The 19894-nt window shown below is 37.6% G+C and overlaps 1 protein-coding gene across 1 annotated transcript in view; it reads right to left on the bottom strand.

The window, feature by feature from the left end:
* The window catches only part of RPS6KA6 (ribosomal protein S6 kinase A6), a 198315-nt gene that overhangs the window by 34492 nt on the left and 143929 nt on the right, over positions 1 to 19894 (bottom strand). Inside the window, exons 16-20 of the mRNA XM_080652561.1 lie at positions 19337 to 19426; positions 14826 to 14984; positions 9431 to 9592; positions 3144 to 3220; positions 155 to 272 (exon numbers count right to left, since the gene is read on the bottom strand). Of these exons, the coding sequence (XP_080508687.1) occupies positions 155 to 272; positions 3144 to 3220; positions 9431 to 9592; positions 14826 to 14984; positions 19337 to 19426 (606 nt within the window). The remainder of the gene's footprint in view (positions 1 to 154; positions 273 to 3143; positions 3221 to 9430; positions 9593 to 14825; positions 14985 to 19336; positions 19427 to 19894) is intronic.

Raw genomic sequence — 19894 nt, 5'->3', positions numbered from 1 at the left:
GTTTTGTTCCATCAACACATACAAGTGAATTAACTTAAAAACAAATGCTGACATATAACAACACCATCATATACTCTGCAAATACACACTGGATTATAACTTAAAGATTTCAGCAATTTAAGATTAATATAACAAACATATTTATAATTTATACCTTTGCTCCATCTGAAATATTGTCCCAGTTTCCACCACTCAAAGAGAACTTTCCATTGCCTATACGCAGCAGTATCTCTTCAGGCGTATCATTGGGGCCATTAGCAAACGGAGTATAACTATTAATAAAATAGATTTTAATAAACATAGGGCCTTCTATACATATGAAATATAATTGAAAGTGATGAGCATAAGACTAAATGCAAATATTTACTATAGCAAATTAGAATATTATCTAATAATTGCCTTCACTGTGCACACCAAATTTGATACTTCAAATAATGAACTTAATCCTAATTAATTATTTAATAAAATGAAGAATCTTGTCTATATCAAAATCTTGTTGCTTTTGATCAGTTAATCCATGTAAAATAAAATAAATGTGGCTCTTCATGTAAAGTTAGTCTTAAAATCAGACTGTAATAAAACACGCAAATTTTGTATTCTCCCAGGCATTAGTCAGCAAACCTAATATACCTACCATGAGGAAACTTAATTTTATATATTCATAGAAATGCATTTATTTTATTGATTCAAATTTATTCATTAGCATTTTATAAATATTATCAGTGAAAACAGGTTAACAATAATTTCAATTAATGACCATAAAAAATGTTAGTTAAATATTTATATTGGTATAACAAAAAAACCTCTAGAGCATTAAAATTTTATGTGGATCAATATTCATGGAAAGGAAGACAAATACCTTGTATAAAGTTAAAATAGTTTAAAAATTAATTATAGAATGACAGAAAGTGATCAGTTTTGTACCATTTTAACAGATGGAACTGAAAATGGTATTCAAATTTAGAAATGAAAAGTTTTACTGTTAAAAAGTATGAGAAATATGTCTTCACATGTTAATGTCTTAATTCCTCATGTAATAATTAAAGTTGATATAACACTAAACACACATATATACACTAACATTCATTTTTTGTTTAGTCATAAAGTAAATATTTGAAAGCAGCAATCCAGAAATGGTATCCCTTGTTTCATGTGAAAACTTTAGCTATTCATAACTTTAGCACTTACTTCGGGCTATAACTAAATATTTTGCAAAATTTTATAATATATCTAAAAGTATGTGGAGCCTAGCCAGCATGGTTTAGTGGTTGAGCCTCAACCTATGAGCCAGGAGGTCATGGTTCAATTCCAGGTCAGGGCACATGCCCAGGTTGTGGGCTAGACCCTCAGTGTTGGATGTACAGGAGGCAATCAATCAATGTTTCTCTCTCATCATTGATGTTTTTATCTCTCTCCCTCTCTCTTCCTCTCTGAAATCAATACAAAAAATCTAAAAAAATAATAAAAGTACGTAGACTACACTGACATACATAATGATCACCAAGCCAATAAATAATTGTGTGATGATTTCATATGTATAAATCTTCTGTTATATCAAGCATATTTTAATTATACTAAATGCCTTCTCTAAAAGGTCAAATCTAAATATATTATAATTTTATTATAATTTTTCTAATTCCATTCTATGCATAGATTTTTTTTAAATCCAGCCTTTTTTTACAGCCATAAATTTTTACTCCTAAATAAAAATATTAAGAGTAAAACAAGACTTGTAAATTACTAACATTAACATAATCCATTTATTACTTTGTTTAGTAGGATTTTATCCTTTCAAGAGAAGGTAACTGTGTGTTTCTGTAATTTAGCATTCTGTTACTATTTAGATTTGTTATAAAGTTCAATCTATCAAATCTCTAGTGGCAGGAGAGCCAGAATTCAAGTACTTTAAAAAAATCAATTCAAGCCCTAGGCAGTTTGGCTCAGTGGATAGAGCGTAGGCCTGCAGACCGAAGGGACTTAGATTCCTTCTATAAGGATTGTGGTCAAGGGCACCTACTTGGGTTGCAGGCTCCTCCCCAGCCCGGCCCTGGTTGGGGCGTGTGCAGGAGGCAACCAATCGATTTGTTTCTCTCATATTGATTTTTTTCTTTGTCTTTCCCTTTCTCTTCCACTATCTCTAAAATTCAATGGAAAAATATCTTCAGGTGAGGATTAAAAAATAAAACTAAAATTATATCTTAAATAATAATTCAATATCAATTAAAAACTTTTAAAATTATATATATGAATATTGCCTCATTAAACACCTTTATGTTTTTTTTTCCAATTTTATAAGAAAACAATCTATATAATAAAGAGGTAATATGCTAATTGGTCCTAACGATGTCACAGTCACAACCAGGCTGCATGTGCACAGGAGCTGGTGGGCAGGGATGGGGGCGGGGACTTGCACCACTGGGACATGAGGTTGCCACAGGGGGCAGCTCCCCTGATGGAGGCATGCACAGGCCTGCGTGGGCACCACCTAGCCCAGAGGGGGGCATCAGGACGGGCTGTGGTGGCCCCCACAGCAGCACCGCCTGGCCTGGAGTGGGGTGTCAGGACAGGCCCTGGCACCACAGCCGCAGCCTTGGCGAAGAGCTCTCAGCACTCCTGCACCAGGGTCTGAAGGCCCAGAGAGGAAGGGAGAGCACATAGGCAGTTAGGGGATTTAGACCAGGAGGGGAGAGCAGATAGGCAGTTAGGGGGATCAGGCCAGGAGGGGAGAGCAGATAGGCAATTAGGGGGATCAGTCCAGGAGGGGAGAGCAGATAGGCAGTTAGGGGATCAGGCCAGGAGGGGAGAGCAGTTAGGGCCATCAGGCCAGCAGGGGAGTAGTTAGGGACATCAGGCAGACAGGAGAGCAGTTAGGGGCATCAGGCAGGCAGGTGAGCGCTTAGGAGCCAGTGGTTCTGGATTGTGAGAGGGATCCCAGATTGGAGAGGGTGCAGGCCAGGCTGAGGGACCCCTCTCCCCCAACCCCATGCATGAATTTCATGCACCAGGCCATTAGTGTATAATATTTTGAAATGTTAATAGACTTTTTCTTAATGTTATTTTCATCTGTCCTCTTTCTAGATGAAAATATACAGGTGAAATTCAAATAATGATGTGAATTATTTTGAATATATAAGGTTTCTTACCCAGCCAACATTGTGTAAAAAAGGACTCCAAGACTCCAAATATCACAAGCAGCATCGTAGCCCTGTTGCATAAGAACCTGAGAAAGAAATAATTATCTGGTATTACCCAGTATAAATTCTTTTATCTCATCTGAATGAAAGTTGTGCTTCTAATAATCTCACAAATGTTCACAATTTAAAAACTTAGATTATTTTAAAAATAGATTCATGTAATGTTAAAGGCAAAAAACTTCTGCTATTAGCAAGTATGGAATAAATGGCTATTAATAAAGTGAGTAACATGGATCATACAAAAAACAACCTTGTAAAATATTAACTTTCACTTCTCCTCTTAGAAAAACCAAATGCAGACATCAAAATTTAAGATTAATATGTACAAAAAGCTTAATATATGTTACACACAGTACTGTCCTTAATCCTGACATTGACTCTATAAGGAAGATATTATTTCTATTTTGAAGATGAAAAAAACTGAGGCAAATGTTCAGTAATTTGCCCAATACCACAAAACTGGTAAGTAGTGGAGGAGGTATAATTACTCTAGAGCTTGTGCTTATAATATCTGTAACTGCCTCCTTGCTACATACGAGATGGTAAGATAATATATGATCTTATGAAAGAAAGATTAATATTTGTTTTATATACAAGGCTTATGTCTTGAAAAGATCAGTATATTTCTGGATTACAAATACACATTTGATAAATTCTAAATGGTTTTATTAACTTTTCATACAATAATTTAGGTAGCTGTTTTTTGCTCTCGGCACTAGTTTTAATAAAAATCAATGATATATTCATTATGTATTAATGTGAGTTTTCTCCATGAGGTTAATAAAGTTAGTTAGAAAATAGATGAAATGAAGCTTTCTTATTCAGAAAAATAAGTCCACTGCTACAACCTTTAGCCATAGGAACAAAATAGAAACATTGTTAATGCATTACCAGGGGTCCTTAAACTTTTTAAACAGGGGGCCAGTTCACTGTCCCACAGATGGTTGGAGGGCCGGACTATAGTTTAAAAAAAAAAAACTATGAACAAATTCCTATGCGCACTGCGGGCCCGGGACGAGTCAGCTGCTAAGCAGGACAGGCAGCGGCACCTGGCGGGCCAGATAAATGTTCTCGGCAGGCCACATGTGGCCCGTGGGCCGTAGTTTGAGGCGCCTGAATTGTAGGCTGTGTAAGCACCAGATTGGACATTTCATTTATAAGAGGCTCAATACATTAATGTTTGGCTTTGACAATTGCCAAACATGAATAATGAACAACTAACTTAAAGTTCAAGATATAATTTTTTTCTAGTTAAATTGAATTTATAAGAACACACATATGTGCAAACTTGATAAGCTGGAGAAGCTATCAAATACTTCTATAACTGGCTTATATAAATAATGCACGTAGGGACTACAAAAGCCCTTAATAAATAATGAGGTACAGTTAAACCACTCATAGCATGGTAAACCCAAGTTGGCATCCTTTAGTAAAACTTAAACCTCTCCTGCTACCCCCCACCACCACCTATTTCATTCCTTTTTCTCATAAATTCTTATGGTTCTGGACATCACCATCATGTTTTCCGTGGTTCCCTTATGACAGTATTTTTTAAAACCTTTTTTTAACTTTATTTACAGACAGAGAGAGAGAGAGGCATCAATTTGTTGTTCCACTTATTGGTTGATTCTTGTATGTGTGCTGATCAGGGATTGAACCCACAATCTTACAACCTTGATGTACCAGGACAATGCTTAGCCAGGGATAGTAGAGTATTTTTTAAATGTTCCAATTTGCAGCCAAGGTCAAAGGACTGCCCAGGAACTTGCTGGATAGGTGAGGGTTACTCATTGAGTCAGCTATAATGATTTCACACACCCATAACCTTCCCAGTTAATGAGAAAAAGGCCACAGGAGGCGTGATAGTGCTTAATCTAATTAGCATCAACCATGAAAACCTTGTTTTACACATTTACCACACACTTGAACCCATTTTGTATGGGCAAAGAGGAGGCAGTCTACTGTTGCTCTAGAGTGGGTCTCAAAACTCTATAATACTAAGAATATATAGCCATAAAAAAACAAGGCAAGGTAGTGTGATGAATGAAAGAGTACAATGCAGAACATATGTTTAATACTTTCTTACTTGCATCAAGTTAAATACAAGAATACAGACATCAGAAGTAAAGTATTTAATGCCATTGCCTTTTTTTCTCATTTGGTATCCCATAGATTTTCATTCCCTTTGTTCAACTTAATTCATATTTGGAGCAAAACATCCAGCCCAGAGCAGAACAATGCAGAGTAAATTCACACTCATTTTTTTATAAAGAGCTGCGGGAACAACATCCAACCAATTTATTATAAGTTCCTTTAATTCAGGATTATTCTTATATATCAGGAGACATTAAATATCAGTTGAATACTATTATAGATATACATTTATAAAACAAAATATTTTAGAGAGATATTAACTTTTGTGACATAGGTATAGTAGAAAAGCACATCTACTATATAAATCTTAAGAAGTTGATTGAATTAATACATATAAAATGAATAAATATTAACTCCTTGTTAAGTTGAAATTGTAATCAGTTTATTTTTAAATTTTTATTTATTGATTTTAGAGAGAAAGAGAGAGAAAGTGAGTGGGGTGGGAGAGAGAGAGGGATGGAGGGAGAAAGAGAAAGAAAGGGAAGGGGGAGGGAGAAAGAGAGAGAGAGGGGCGAGGGAGGGAGAGAGATGCAGAGACAGGGAGAGAAAGAAACAATGATTTGTTGTTCCACTTATTTATGCATTCGTTGGTTGATTCTTGTATGTGCCCTGACCAGAGATCTAACCAGCAACCTTGGTGTATTGGGATGATGCTCTAACCAATTGAACTACCCAGCCAGGGCTATAATCTATAGTAATAAAAGGGTAATATGCTAATTAGACCCGGTCAACTGGACATCTTCTGGACATCCGACTTCCTTCTGGAGGAAGCCATGGTTATGGGGGCTGAGGCAGAGGCTGTTATGGGGTGATCAGACCAGCAGGGGGGCAGTTAGGGGGCGATCAGGTTGGCTGGAGGGCAATTAGGGGGTGGCCAGGCTGGCAGGGGAGCAGTTAGATGGTGGCCAGGCCAACAAGGGGGCATTTAGAGGCCGGTGAGGCTGGCAGGGGTGTACTTAGTGGCCTGCGAGTCTGGCAGGGGGGACGTTAAGGGATGACCAGGCTGGCAGGGGGGCAGTTACAGGGCAACCAGGTCAGCAGGGGGTCAGTTAGGGGGAGATCAGGCCGGCAAGCAGAGGCAGTTAGGGGTGATCAAGCAGGCAGTCGAGTGATTAGGGGTGATCATGCAGGCAGGTAGAATGGTTAGGGGTGATCAGGAAGGCAGGCAGGTGAGTGTTTAGGAGCCAGTGGTTCCGGATTGCGAGAGGGATGCCTGACTGCCAGTTTAGGCCCCATCCCAGCAGTCAGACATCCCCCGAGGGGTCCTGGATTGGAGAGGGTGCAGGGCGGGCTGAGGGACCTCCCCTCCCCCCATGCACAAATTTTGTGCACCGGGCCTCTAGTTATCTTATGTTAGAGAAAAATGACTCTTTAAGCACTGTAATGAAGTAATGAATTTATACCCCCATAATGCTAATACATTCAAATATCTACATAGGTACTTGAATATTTCTAATTTTAGTTTAAAAGACAATTCATTTCCTATACATCATTACTAATTTTTTTGAGTCTGAAATTTCTTTTTAATAGCAGCATAGTATTCCATTGTGTAGATGTACCACCGCTATTAAAAAGAAGAAACTTTTACCATTTGCAACAGCATGGATGGAACTGGACAGCATTATGCTAAGTGAAATAAGCCAGTCGGAGAAAGATAAATATCACATGATTTCACTCATATGTGGGATATAATGAACAACATAATTTGATGAACAAGAATTGATCTATCTAGAGACCAATTGTAGGGAGAGGGGTTTAGAGAGCAACCAAAGGACTTATATGCATGCATATTAGCATAAACAATGGACACAGACACTGGGGCGGTGGGGGCTTGCCCAGGCTGGGAAGGGATGGGGAGGGGGTCAATTGGGGAAAAAGGAGACATATGTAAAACTTTAGACAATAAAAAAATAATAAAAATTTTTTAAAAAGAGTCTGAAATTTCAGGAACAAATCTAACACAAAACCTCATTGATAAAAATTTACATATATTCATTGATTGCTACTAGAGGCTTCATCACTTGATAATAAAACTTCTCAAAGAATTTTTAAAATTTTATTGAATTTATTGGTGTGACATTGGTTAATAAGTTTATATAGGTTTCAGGTATACAATTCTACAGTACATCATCTGTATATTGCATTGTGTTTCACCACCACAAGTCAGATCTCCAATCCAAGTCAAGTCTCCTTCCATCATCATTTATCCCCCTTTATCCTTTTGTACCTCACCTCACCCCTTTCTCTCTGGTAATTATCATACTGTTGTCTGTATCTATGAGTTTTTCTTTTTTGCTTAACACCTTCAACATTTTCACCCAGCCTCTCAACCACCCTCCCATCTGACAGCTGTCAATGTGTTCTTGGTATTAATGAGTCTGGTTCTAATTCAACTTATTTTGTTCAACAGATTCCACATGTGAGTGAAATAATATGGCACTTGTCTTGCTCTGACTGGCTTATTTCACTTAGCATAATACTCTCCAGGTCTATCCATGCTGTCACAAAGGATAAGATTTTTTTTTATGACCAGGTAGTATTCTATTGTGTCAATGTACCATAGCTGTTTTATCCATTCATCTACTGATGGACAGTTGGGCTGCTTCCAAATCTTAGCTATTGTTAATAATGATGCAGTGAACATAGGGGTGCATATATTTCGTCAAATGTGTGTTTTAGATTTCTTCATATAAATTCCCAGAAGTGGAATCAATGGGTCATAAGACAGTTACATTTTTAATATTTTGAGTTAACTCCATATGGCTTTACACAGGGGCTTCATCAATCTGCATTCACATCAACAATCCGTGAGTGTTCCCTTTTCTCCACATCTTCATCAGCACTTGTTTTTTGATTTATTGATGATAGCCATTCTAACAAGTGTGAGCTGATATCTCATTGTGGTTTTAATTTGCATCTCTCTGGTGATTAGTGACATTAAGCATCTTTTCATGTCTATTGGCCATCTGTATGTCTGTTTTGGAGAAGTGTCTATTAGATCCTTTGCCCAATTTTTAATTTGATTCTTTGATTTTTTTGGTGTTGAGTTTTAGAAGTTCTTTATAAATTTTGGATATTAACCCCTTATCAGTGTTAAATATGTTCTCCCATTCAGTGAGTTGTCTTTTAATTTTGTTGATGGTTTCCTTTGCTGTGCAAAAATGTTTTTGTTTGATTTGGTCCCATCTCTTAATTTTTTCTTTTGGTTTCCATACCCAAGGGGAAATATCAGAAAAAAATATTGCTACAGGAAATGTCTGAGATTTTACTACTTATATTTTCTACTAGAATTTTTATGGTTTCTCGACTTGTATTTAAGTGTTTAATCCATTTTGAGTTCATTCTTGAGTAATGTGTAAAAAGGTGGTCTAGTTTCATTTTTTTACATATATCTGTCCAATTTTCCCAACACTACTGAATAGATTATCTTAACACCATTTATGTTTTTGCCTCCTTTGTCAGAACCACTGCAGCCTCACTTTCCCTGACTCTTCCCTCCAAGATCTATGTATGAATGCTATTTGCCAAGAAAAACTTGACCACTTATAAAACCCATGTGAAGCTGTTTTCTCCAAGAATTCAAAGATCCTAAAAGGAATCAGGGATGGCACTGCCTTTATATGTTATGTGTAATGCTAAATAGTATAAATTACTTCATGTTCAACACAACCCAAAATATCTGAAAACCTTTCTTGACTTTGTTACTAAGTGAGTGCTGGGTCTTGAAAATGTTATTTAGGTACTTTAAGCCTCAGTTTCCTCATTTATAACATTTAATATATTGAAGGTAGAGTTATCTCTACTTTCTCTTCCAGCTCTAAAAGGGTAAATTCTTAAACTAGTATATCACCCAGGAAAATAAAATAGTCTAATTATTACATTCAAGTTGGTTTCAGATGCTAACTCCTAGTCTGAATATTTATACTAAGGGGCTAACAGAATTCACTGATTTAAATAGCTTTATTGTTGAGAATGGATAAGATAACTCAGATTTCACCTACCAACCATAACATATACATGCCATTATATACATTCAACTAAAGGAAAGAGTGAAAAACAAAAACTGAAGTTTTAAAGAATACCTCAGGTGCTACAAAATTTGCAGTGTAGCATGGAGTTAAGAGAAGCCCATTTTCTCCTCGAAGTTGCTTTGCAAACCCAAAATCACAGATCCGAATGGAGTCTGCATTGGCTGATTCATCCATGTATAAAATATTACTAGGTTTAAGATCACGATGAACAACCTTGAACACAAAAGAAAAAATACTATATTTCTACAGCTAAATAAATATCTGTGAAATATAACATTTTATGTTAATATATTTCTAGGAAAATAACTTTTTAATCATAAAATATTGAAAATTATACTTTGTCCTACCTTTATAATCTTGAAAGTATACAAAGAAAATAATCTCTATGAGATAGATGTTCTGCTTTCTATTCAAACCACCAGTTTTGTTAATTAACTTCCAATCTCAAATTATCAAAACTCAATTTTCAGTTCCACTTCTGTTTATAATGAACTAAGACCCTATCTAATATGCCCCTACCCACAGTAAATAACTATAAAACCTGAACATAATAAAAAAATGAACTACCAGAAGGTACTGGGGAGTGAAGAGAAGCAGACAGGCTCTGGTGGGGAGTACACAGTTGGCTGAAGGAAGGAATACAGGGAACTATATGAATGGCTTTTAGGCAAGGGGAAAGTACAGCCCCTGTGTCACACAGTGGTGGTGAAGATACACGTGGAAAAGCCCACAGTCTTTCTGGCCTGGAAGACCAGAAAAGAGATGCTGGGAACCCTTTAATGCTGAGTGGAGGGATACTGTAAATTAAAAAGTCAAAACTACCCCTGAGCTCTGGCCACATAGCTTAGTTGGTTAGAGTGTCATATTGATACACTAAGGTTGCGGGTTCAATCCCCAGTCAGGGCACATATAATAATCTCTCTCTCTCTCTCTCTCTCTCTCTCTCTCTCTCTCTCTCTCTCTCTCTCCTCTCTCTCTCTCTCTTTCTCTCTAGTCAATAAATAAAAAAATTGCCCCTGAATCAACAATGTGTAGAAGAGGGGTGAGGGGAAGTAAAAGAGGGTAAAGGGGGGATAAATGGTGATGGAAAAAGACTTGATTTTGGGGGGGGTCAACACACAATGCAATATACAGATGATGTATTATAGAGTTGTGCACCTGAAACCTACATAATTTTATTAACCAATGTCATCCCAATAAATTCAATAAAAATGTTCAAATGTGTAGAAGAGGCTCAAAGTAGTTTATATTAATATGAAAGATGGAGACCAAAGTTGCTACCCCAAAAGCAGAATTTTCTGTGCAAACAATGCCAAGAAAATTATCCACTAAAACAAAACAATAATGAAAATCAATAATAATCATTAGAGGAAAATAACAGAATAAAAAATCTCCAAAACTTAATATTATAATGTGCAGTAAACAATCCAAAATTATGTGACATACCAAAAAAACCAAAAAACAAAAAACACACAAACAAGAAAATAGAACATAGTTTCAAGAAAATCAATCAATTCTAAATTCATGATGAACCACATTGGAACTAAAAGACAAGAAATTAACTTATTTTTTATTTTAAAATTTATTTTTATTATTCAAAGTATAAAGATATCCTCTTTTTCCCCCCATTGACACCCTACTCTCCATTCCCACCCCTCAGACCTTCACCACACTATTGTCTGTGTCCATGGGTTATGCATATATGCATATTTGTTCTTTCGTTAATTTCTTTCCGCCCCATCCTTCCCTCTGAGATTCATCAGTTTGTTGCATTAGGGCAGTGGCTGGCAAACTGCGGCTCGCAAGCCGCCTGCGGTTTGCCGCTCTGTTGACTAATGAGTTTGCCGACCACTGACCTAGACTCTCAATTCCAATAATTACAGGCTGTTGCTGTTCCTTGTGATTAAGCCCCTAACCCAGTGGTTGGCAAACTCATTAGTCAACAGAGCAGCAAACTGTGGCTCGCGAGCCGCATGTGGCTCATGAGCTGCAGTTTGCCGACCACTGCAGTAGGGTGACATTGCTTAATAAAATTATACAGGTTTTAGGTATCTATATGTATAAAATCCCAGCAACTGGAATAGCAGCATGACCAGAATGACCAGAACGACCGGTGGCTATGACACGCACTGCGGCAGCCAACCAGTCTGATCTGACCCCAATCAGTCCCCCCTTGGGCCAGCCCGGCTCCCGATTGGCCCCCAACACCTCAATCGGGGGCAGGGCCAGCGAGACAACCATCCGCGGCCCCTGCCTCTAGCCAGCCATGGCCCTCCCCCTTTGCCAGCCTGGCCCAATGGGTCCCCATCAGGGTGGGCCAGCTAGATCCAACTTGTGCACAAATTCATGCACCGGGCCTCTAGTACAATTCTATAATATATCATCTGTATATTGTATTACTTGGGGTGGTGAATATACAGACAATTTTCAAAATAATATGATGGAGGTGCTAGCTAAAGCTAGGGTGGTAATGATATTGCAGCATATGAATGCATAAATTTTGTAAACCTTAAACAATGTTATGTGTGAATTATATCTCAATAAAAATGTATTATTCAAAATTCACAAAACTAAACCTAAGACATTTAAAAAATAAAGTGGCTATTATAACTATCTCAATAAAGTAAAAGAAAACATGCTTTTGATACATGAAACTATCAGCATAGCCGAAACCGGTTTGGCTCAGTGGATAGAGCGTCGGCCTGTGGACTCAAGGATCCCGGGTTCGATTCCAGTCAAGGGCATGTACCTTGGTTGCGGGCACATCCCCAGTGGGAGGTGTGCAGGAGGCAGCTGATCAATGTTTCTCTCTCATCGATGTTTCTAGCTCTCTATCCCTCTCCCTTCCTCTCTGTAAAATATCAATAAAATATATTAAAAAAAAAAAAGAAAAGAAACTATCAGCATAAATGTAGAAGCAGCCCTAACCGGTTTGGCTCAGTGGATAGAGTGTCGGCCTCGGACTAAAGGGTCCCAGGTTGGATTCTGGTCAAGGGCATGTACCTTGGTTGCAGGCACATCCTCAGTAGAGGGTGTGCAGGAGGCAGCTGATCGATGTTTCTCTCTCATCAATGTTTCTAACTCTCTATCCCTCTCTGTAAAAAAATCAATAAAATATATTTTTTAACAAAAGAAATGTAGAAACAAAAAAATAAAATAAAATGCTAGAAATGCAAAATATTCTGAAATTCTTTACATTATAAATTTCTTACTGATTATTATCCACTTCATTTAATCTAGTTCTATCTTAATCAGCAGTTCACTACACTGAAAGATATTTAAAGACAAGGACCAAGTCTTACTCATATTTGAATGTGTAATACTTTTTATAATGCCTGACATATAGAAATGTTAAATACATCTCTGTCATTAATTTATTTAATTGATGTAAGAAACTGAAAGTTTCTAAAATAATATACTAAAGTAAAGGTGCTTAGTATGCCCACCACCCAAAGTCAAATAATCTTCTGTCACTATATATTTGGCCCCCTTGTAAAATACACATCATGTTTCACAGAAATGTATCCTTGAAACTTATATGATCTTATTAACCAATGTCACCCTAATAAATTTAAATAAATTAATACAGATAAATAAAAAAGAAAAGATAGTTATAATTTTCCTCTTGTCAAAATAGCTGGTCATCCTTTATTTTAGAGAGTGTTGATAAAAACAATCAAGCAATAATATTATAATAGCCATATATAGTTCATATTTTATAATATTGAAAAATGTAGTACATTAAACCAGACACAAAACTGAGTACTGGCTTATTTTTCTTATTTATAAAAGGGGACCATGTAGAGTTTTCACTGTGCCAATTCTGAGTTGATTATTAATTTATTGTTTATACTTATGTGCATACATATCTACTATTACAACTGTATCAGACTAAATTTTTAAATTATTTGTGACATTGTTTCCTTCCAGAGTTGTACATTATAAGAGTTGATCTTTTTTGGTAACATTTGCTTTATTTATGAACAGGTAGGTAGCAAAACATCAGACCTGCTCCACTACTACAAACTTTAATAGATTAATATTTCAAATGTTTAGAATCTAAATTTCTTACTGTATTTGGAGCAGGGTTTGGCAAGAATCAACATATACAGTCCTTTCATTGCCAGAACTTTTTATGTTAGGTATAGCATAATAGGAGTAATATTCACATGTCCTTGGATAATCCTTTTATGTTTCACTTTTAAATTTGATTAGGTTTGCCTGACCAGTGTTGCTCAATGGTTGAGTGTTGAACTATAAACCAAGAGGTAATGGTTCAATTCCCGGACAGGACACAGGCCTAGGTTGCAGTCTCAATCCCCAATGGGGGCATGCAGGAGGTAACCAATCTATGGTTCTCTCTCATCATTGATGTTTCTATCTCTCTCCCTCTCCCTTCCTCTCTGAAATCAATAAAAATAAAAAATAAAAAAATAAAAAAATAAAAATTTGATTAGGTTTAATAATTTCAAAGTCAAGGTTAGATTCAATTACATAACCCAAACAACTTTTAAAACTAATATGCTACTAAATCAGGGTCAAAAGGCAGAGTGAACAAAATTATAACATTTTCTAACTTCCTAATTCTATAACCTTCACTACTTTATGATTATTACTAGAGGCCCGGTGCATGAAATTCATGCATGGGGGAGTGTCTGTCCCTCAGCCCAGCCTGCACCCTCTCCAATCTGGGACCCCTTGAGGGACATCCATCTCACAATCCAGGACTGCAGGCTCCCAACTGCTCGCCTGCCTGCCTGCCTGATTGCCCCAAACTGCTTCTGCCTGCCAGCCTGATCACCCTCTAACCACTCCCCTGCCAGTTTGATCGACGCCTAACTGCCCTTTCCTGCTGGCCTGGTCGCCCCAACTGCCCTCCCCTGATGGCCTGGTTGCCCCCAACTGCCCTCCCCTGCAGGCCTTGTCACCCCTAACTGCCCTCCCCTGCAGGCCTGGTCCCCCAACTGCCCTCCCCTGCAGACCTGGTACCCCCCTACTGCCCTCCCCTGAAGGCCTGGTCACCTCCAGCTGCCCTCCCCTGTAGGCCTGGTCCCCTCCAACTGCCCTCACCTGCTTTCTTGGTCCCCCCCCCAACTGCCCTCCCCTGCAGGCCTGGTCCCCCGCAACTGCCCTCTTCTGCCAGCCCGGTCACCCCTAACTGCTCTCCTGTGCAAGCCTGGCTCCTCCCAACTACCCTCCCCTGCTGGCTTGATCACCCACAACTGCCCTCCCATGCTGGTCATATTGTGTCCACATGGGGGCGGCCATCTTGTGTGGAGTGAAGGTCAATTTGCATACTACTCTTTTATTAGATAGGATTAGTATGTTCTCTATAAAATATATATTCTCTATAAAAAAGTAATTCACTTTAAGTGGTATACCCTACATATAATTTTATGAATATACAAGTCACAGAACTGAAGGAAAGAATATAACTACAACTTACTCCTTGACAATGAAGATAGTCAACTGTTTTAGTTATTACAAATAGTACATCACTAGCTTCCCTTTCCGAGAAACATTTTTGTTTGAGAATACGGTCAAGTAGTTCTCCTCCTTTCATCAAATCCGTAACAAGGTAAACATATCTACCATCATCATAAACCTAAAAAAGAACACATTTTTAAAATGTTATTATTATCATTTTAATTCTGAAATGTTTAAATTATATTTACTTTGCTTTTCTAGTGAACCTTTAATGTTAAAAAATATATATTTCTTTATTGCCAATATAGTAGTGAAGATTAAATTGGCTACAGTCCCCTGAGATCATGTAAAACATATAATTTCATTAACTTTTCAGATAGTATTTTACACTTCATCAAAGGATATGTGAAAAAATAGAACTCTGTACCTCTCAAATGGCATCTATCTCATTTATTACTGTGTTATAGACACTTCTCTTCCCTACAAATAGTAAGCTTCCTTTTGGCAGTAAATATATTATTAGTTTTTAATATCCTCCCCATGGTCCATTATCTGACATGGTGTCTTAAATGTTTGTTGAATACAAATACTATATCAAGGAAAATAAATTGGAAAAATAACTGTACCCTTTCATTCAGGGCTTGTGACATAGATAGATTAGATAGGTGATGAAAGATGATAGATAGATAGATAGATAGATAGATAGATAGATAGATAGATAGATATAACTACTATTTAAAAATATTAATCAAAATGCATATCATATTATCCAAAACAAATTGATCTAGGTCAGTGGTCGGCAAACTGCGGCTTGCCGCTCTGTTGACTAATGAGTTTGCCGACCACTGTCATATACTACCCTTTACCTCTTTGCACACAATATGCCACAATTGCCTAATCCTCACAGCTTCCAACTACATGGTAACATTTAGTCTAGTCCAGTGGTCGGCAAACTCATTAGTCAACAGAGCCACAGTTTGCCGACCACTGATGATAGCCGATTTGTCTGCCTTCTCTAAAAAGAAAAGAACATTATTTTCTTATGTGAAAAGTCAGCATTTAAGAACATCTATTTTTTTTAAGTAGCACAGATTTTTATTGTCAAAACAAGTAAGATATATGAGCATAAGAAAAAACACAAATAAATTAATTGTTCTCATTATTTGAGACTCTTGGGCCTCTCTATGAAAAAGTCATGCTCAGCTGACTATGCAGACACCATCCTTCCAAAGTACAAATAGCAGGGATTTGATACAGTATTCAGGACAATGACCAAACATGTCCACAGCTTTCCCTGGTTCCTTCCTCAGTAACCTCTATTTTTATACAAGGTATGAGGTTCATTTCGGGAGAAATGATTGCCAGAAAAATATTTTCATGCTTCTACCTCTAAGAAAAAAATTCAGGCTCTGCTGACACTTGTTTCATATGAACATCCAGAATATAATCTACATATAGTTTCCACCATCTGTACTTTTAAAAAGCTTAACATCCATTTATATACACTGAGTGGCCAGATTATTATGATCTCTGAACGCATAATAATCTGGCCACTCAGTGTAGGCTGACCACAGAGTTGGGATTTTAAAATAAGGTTTTTCCATGTATAAGAACTGCATTGTGGGTATTTAGAAAGAAGCAGAGGACTTACTAGCCAGAGGCTGGGGGCCACTATCTCCTGGTCCCTTGACATATCAAGATTTGCAAGCTTTCCCTTATACATAAGTACACTGAGTGGCCAGATTATTATGCGTTCAAAGATCATAATATTCTGGCCACTCAGTGTATATCAAAGCAGTAGGTTGAATATTTTCCCTTAAATGGTTTTCCACCAAAATGCAATGAACTTAATCTTACTGTAAAGTGCAACAAAGGATATGCAAAACTTGTGTTTGTTGACACATGAAAGAGAAGCACTGCACAGCAGAACTGCCCTGGAGGCACAGCAGTAAGAACTGCCTCTACCAGTCTCCACACAGGAGCTGGGTCCCTGCCAAGTCTGGCTTTTCTTTGTGCCCAGATCTCAAACAAATGTAGGTTCCCTCACTGACAAGGCTGGAGCCCAAGGCGTCAGCAGTAGAGAGGGCCAGAGACTAATCAGTGAGGACCTCTACACCATGACTTATCCATCAAGAAGCCTTGGTTTGGGAACAACACAAATGTTATCTACCTCGTAAGCAATGATCAAGGTCTTGTCTAAGCTAAATGATGAAAAAAATTGATGAGGCCTCCATACATCACTGCTAAGATTATTTAATCTAACTTTAAATTGAAGCATATACAATGGCTTCTCCCATACAAGGGAAAGCTTTGCACAAGGGCGAGTTTCTGAAAAAACAATAATACCTCCAGTTCTAGGCTCAGTTTAAAAGTTTTTTGTTTTTTTAAAAAAACACAAACAAACAAAAAACAAAAATGGAAACCTTTCCTATGTCAGACTAGGGTAATAGGGAAGTGGGGGCAAGACACTCTCTATCCAGAGTCACTGGAAGAGAAAGCTATATAAGCTATTGGGTGTGAGCATATTCTATTCACGGGATTTAAGATTATGGATCCATGGTGGTTGTTTCTTCCTTTCCATCAGCAGGATATCCATCTTGGGCAGCTTTAAGGCTGTTGGATCTTTGACCATTAGGGTGGCCTGCACGTGGATAAGTAGCATTGGAGAAGGTTTCTTGGCTCCTCTGCAGGGCTGGGTGCCAAAACCTCCCAAATTAGACTTATGGAGGGATCTTGGTCCAAAGAGGCTCCATTTATCTGTCTAGTTTCTGTCTTTATCCCCACTTCCAGAATCCATGGTTACTGGGAACCAATTCCAGCATGTCATAATTACAAGAGTTTCATCAAAAGGTTGATGAGACTTGCGGGGCTCAACAAGGGCTGAGCCACATATGTAATTACCTGTTGGAACGACTAAAAAGCATCTCCCCCAAACCGGAATAGGATTGCTTGCTGCCAGACAGCTCAAGGCATCTTAATCTACATGTTATTGACTCCTGTTGGCTAAACACTGTAGGCTATTCCCCAATCTGACAATGCTTCTGTAAACCCTACCCTTTGAAAGCCTACCCTTTTAAGTGTATTATCTCCACCTTGCCTTAGGACAAATTGTGTTAATAAAAAGCATGGGTCCTGAGTCAAGGGAAGTCTTTAGCTCCTTTAGCTGAAGCTCCTCTGACCCCCATGCCTTTCAAAACTATCTTTTGTCCTTGGACTCCTTTATTGAATCTACACGCAGCTCCTTTCTCCAGATTGCTGAAACTTTGTAATGCTGGGACAAGAACCCTGGCACATGGTGATAGGATTTGGGCCAGATAAGACTGTGGAAGAGCCAGAAGAGAGCAAATCTCCAGGTTACTGCTCAGCAGAAGAGTGGGGGTTGCTGCTGGGGGTGGACTGGGCTGAGGCTGGCTGCTTCTCTTCTCTCATTATCTCTCCACTCTATAGTTTTTTAGTTTGTGGAGTGTTTCTGCCACTTGAAGGTACTTGGTCTCCTAGGTGATAAGGCGATTATAGGGTACGTAGCCAGCATCTCTCTCTATCCTGCCTGTTGCTCAAAATGCTGAATGGTCTCCTGGGTCTGTTTTATGATTAGAGAATTCATGAGACACAGGTGTCTTTAGCCTTCATCATGGGGACCTAGTGTATACTGTTAAGAGCCAATGGCAGGGTCATGGCAGGGAAGGACACACTGGCCTCTCCTTCCTCCACTAGGCATTGTCTCAAAACCATTGAAAGACTTGGATCCAGGTGCTTTTTCTATATAGATTTCAGAGCTGAGTCCCTAACACCAGAGTGAAATGATGTGATAATTACACTGACAAATATTAATGAGGAACATTGCCCAAATTCTGAAAATTAGCTAAGTTGGTTGGAAAGAGTTCATATATTCCAGACATTCTATTTCACTGCTGCAGAGCTGTCTGCAGCCTAAGCTCTAGCACTAAAGAGGCTGCAAAGACCCATGTCTCTAAAGGTTGTGGTGAATTAGGGACCCAAGCACTGGTATATTTGCGTTGTGTCAGCTGCAACCCTAAAGGCTTCACGCACTGGCCAGGGAGTGTAAACTCAGTAACATCTATTAATAGGACATATGTTCATTTTACAAAACTATAGAGTAATACAATTTCACTTAAAAAACAATCCACAGTGCAACAACCCATTTCTGTAGAGTTAAGAAAATAAAATGTAGAATTTGACAGATTCCCAATGTCTGTATTTATAGTATCACAGAATAATAAATGTTGTTGGTTGTAATGTTAACTACTTAACTAGCCAGAATATATTCAAGTAATCAGGACATTCTCATTTACCAAAAAATCATAGTTTCTTTCTGATGTTCTACACAAAGGGTAAGAATACAGAATAATAGGGGGAAAATAATTGAAGTAGCAAATGTAAGAATCTTAAGATTGTGTTGCATGACAGCAAATTTACCCTAGACATGAAATGCTTCAAAAAGAAAATAAAGGGCCAAGTCATAACTTCATTAGCTTAGATTTTGAATTAGCTTAGATTTTAAATACCTACATCTTTTAAAGTGATAATGTTTGGGTGTTGTCCATAGCGCATCAAAATTTCAATTTCTTCTGAGGGGTCTCTCTTACTTTTGTCAATAACCTAAGAAATAAAACAAGACAAATCCCAGAGGAAAAAAATTATGTTCTTTGTCTAAAAATTAATGGTATATTTTCAATTTGGTTATAGTTTTGAGAAAATGCTTAAAACTCAAGAATGGTGCTTGCCCCATATTAAACTTTAACAGTTAAAAATGTCCTATAACTGCAACAATAATAAAAAGACCATTTTCTTTAACATTATATTCCATTTAATTAAAAATACATTAGCTCATAATGTGATCCAAATGTAACAGTAATTGTTACAATTACTCAATCTTAGCATACTACCTTAAAATATTCAAAAGCAAAATATTCATGGAATACAATGTTTCTCTAAAATAAAGTCTTGGAAAGAGACTCAAAATGAAAATATTAAGTCTTAAGAGGTTTTTCTCATTATTTTTTCTTTGCAATCTCCACTAGCCCCACGGAAAAGTGTCTGTTAGTTAAGTTACATATATAACCCCCA

Source organism: Plecotus auritus (genome assembly GCF_963455305.1).
Source record: "Plecotus auritus genome assembly, chromosome: X".
NCBI lineage: Eukaryota > Metazoa > Chordata > Mammalia > Chiroptera > Vespertilionidae > Plecotus > Plecotus auritus.
The sequence above is the reverse complement of the archived record's forward strand: the minus strand, read 5'-3'. Positions and strand labels throughout refer to the sequence as shown.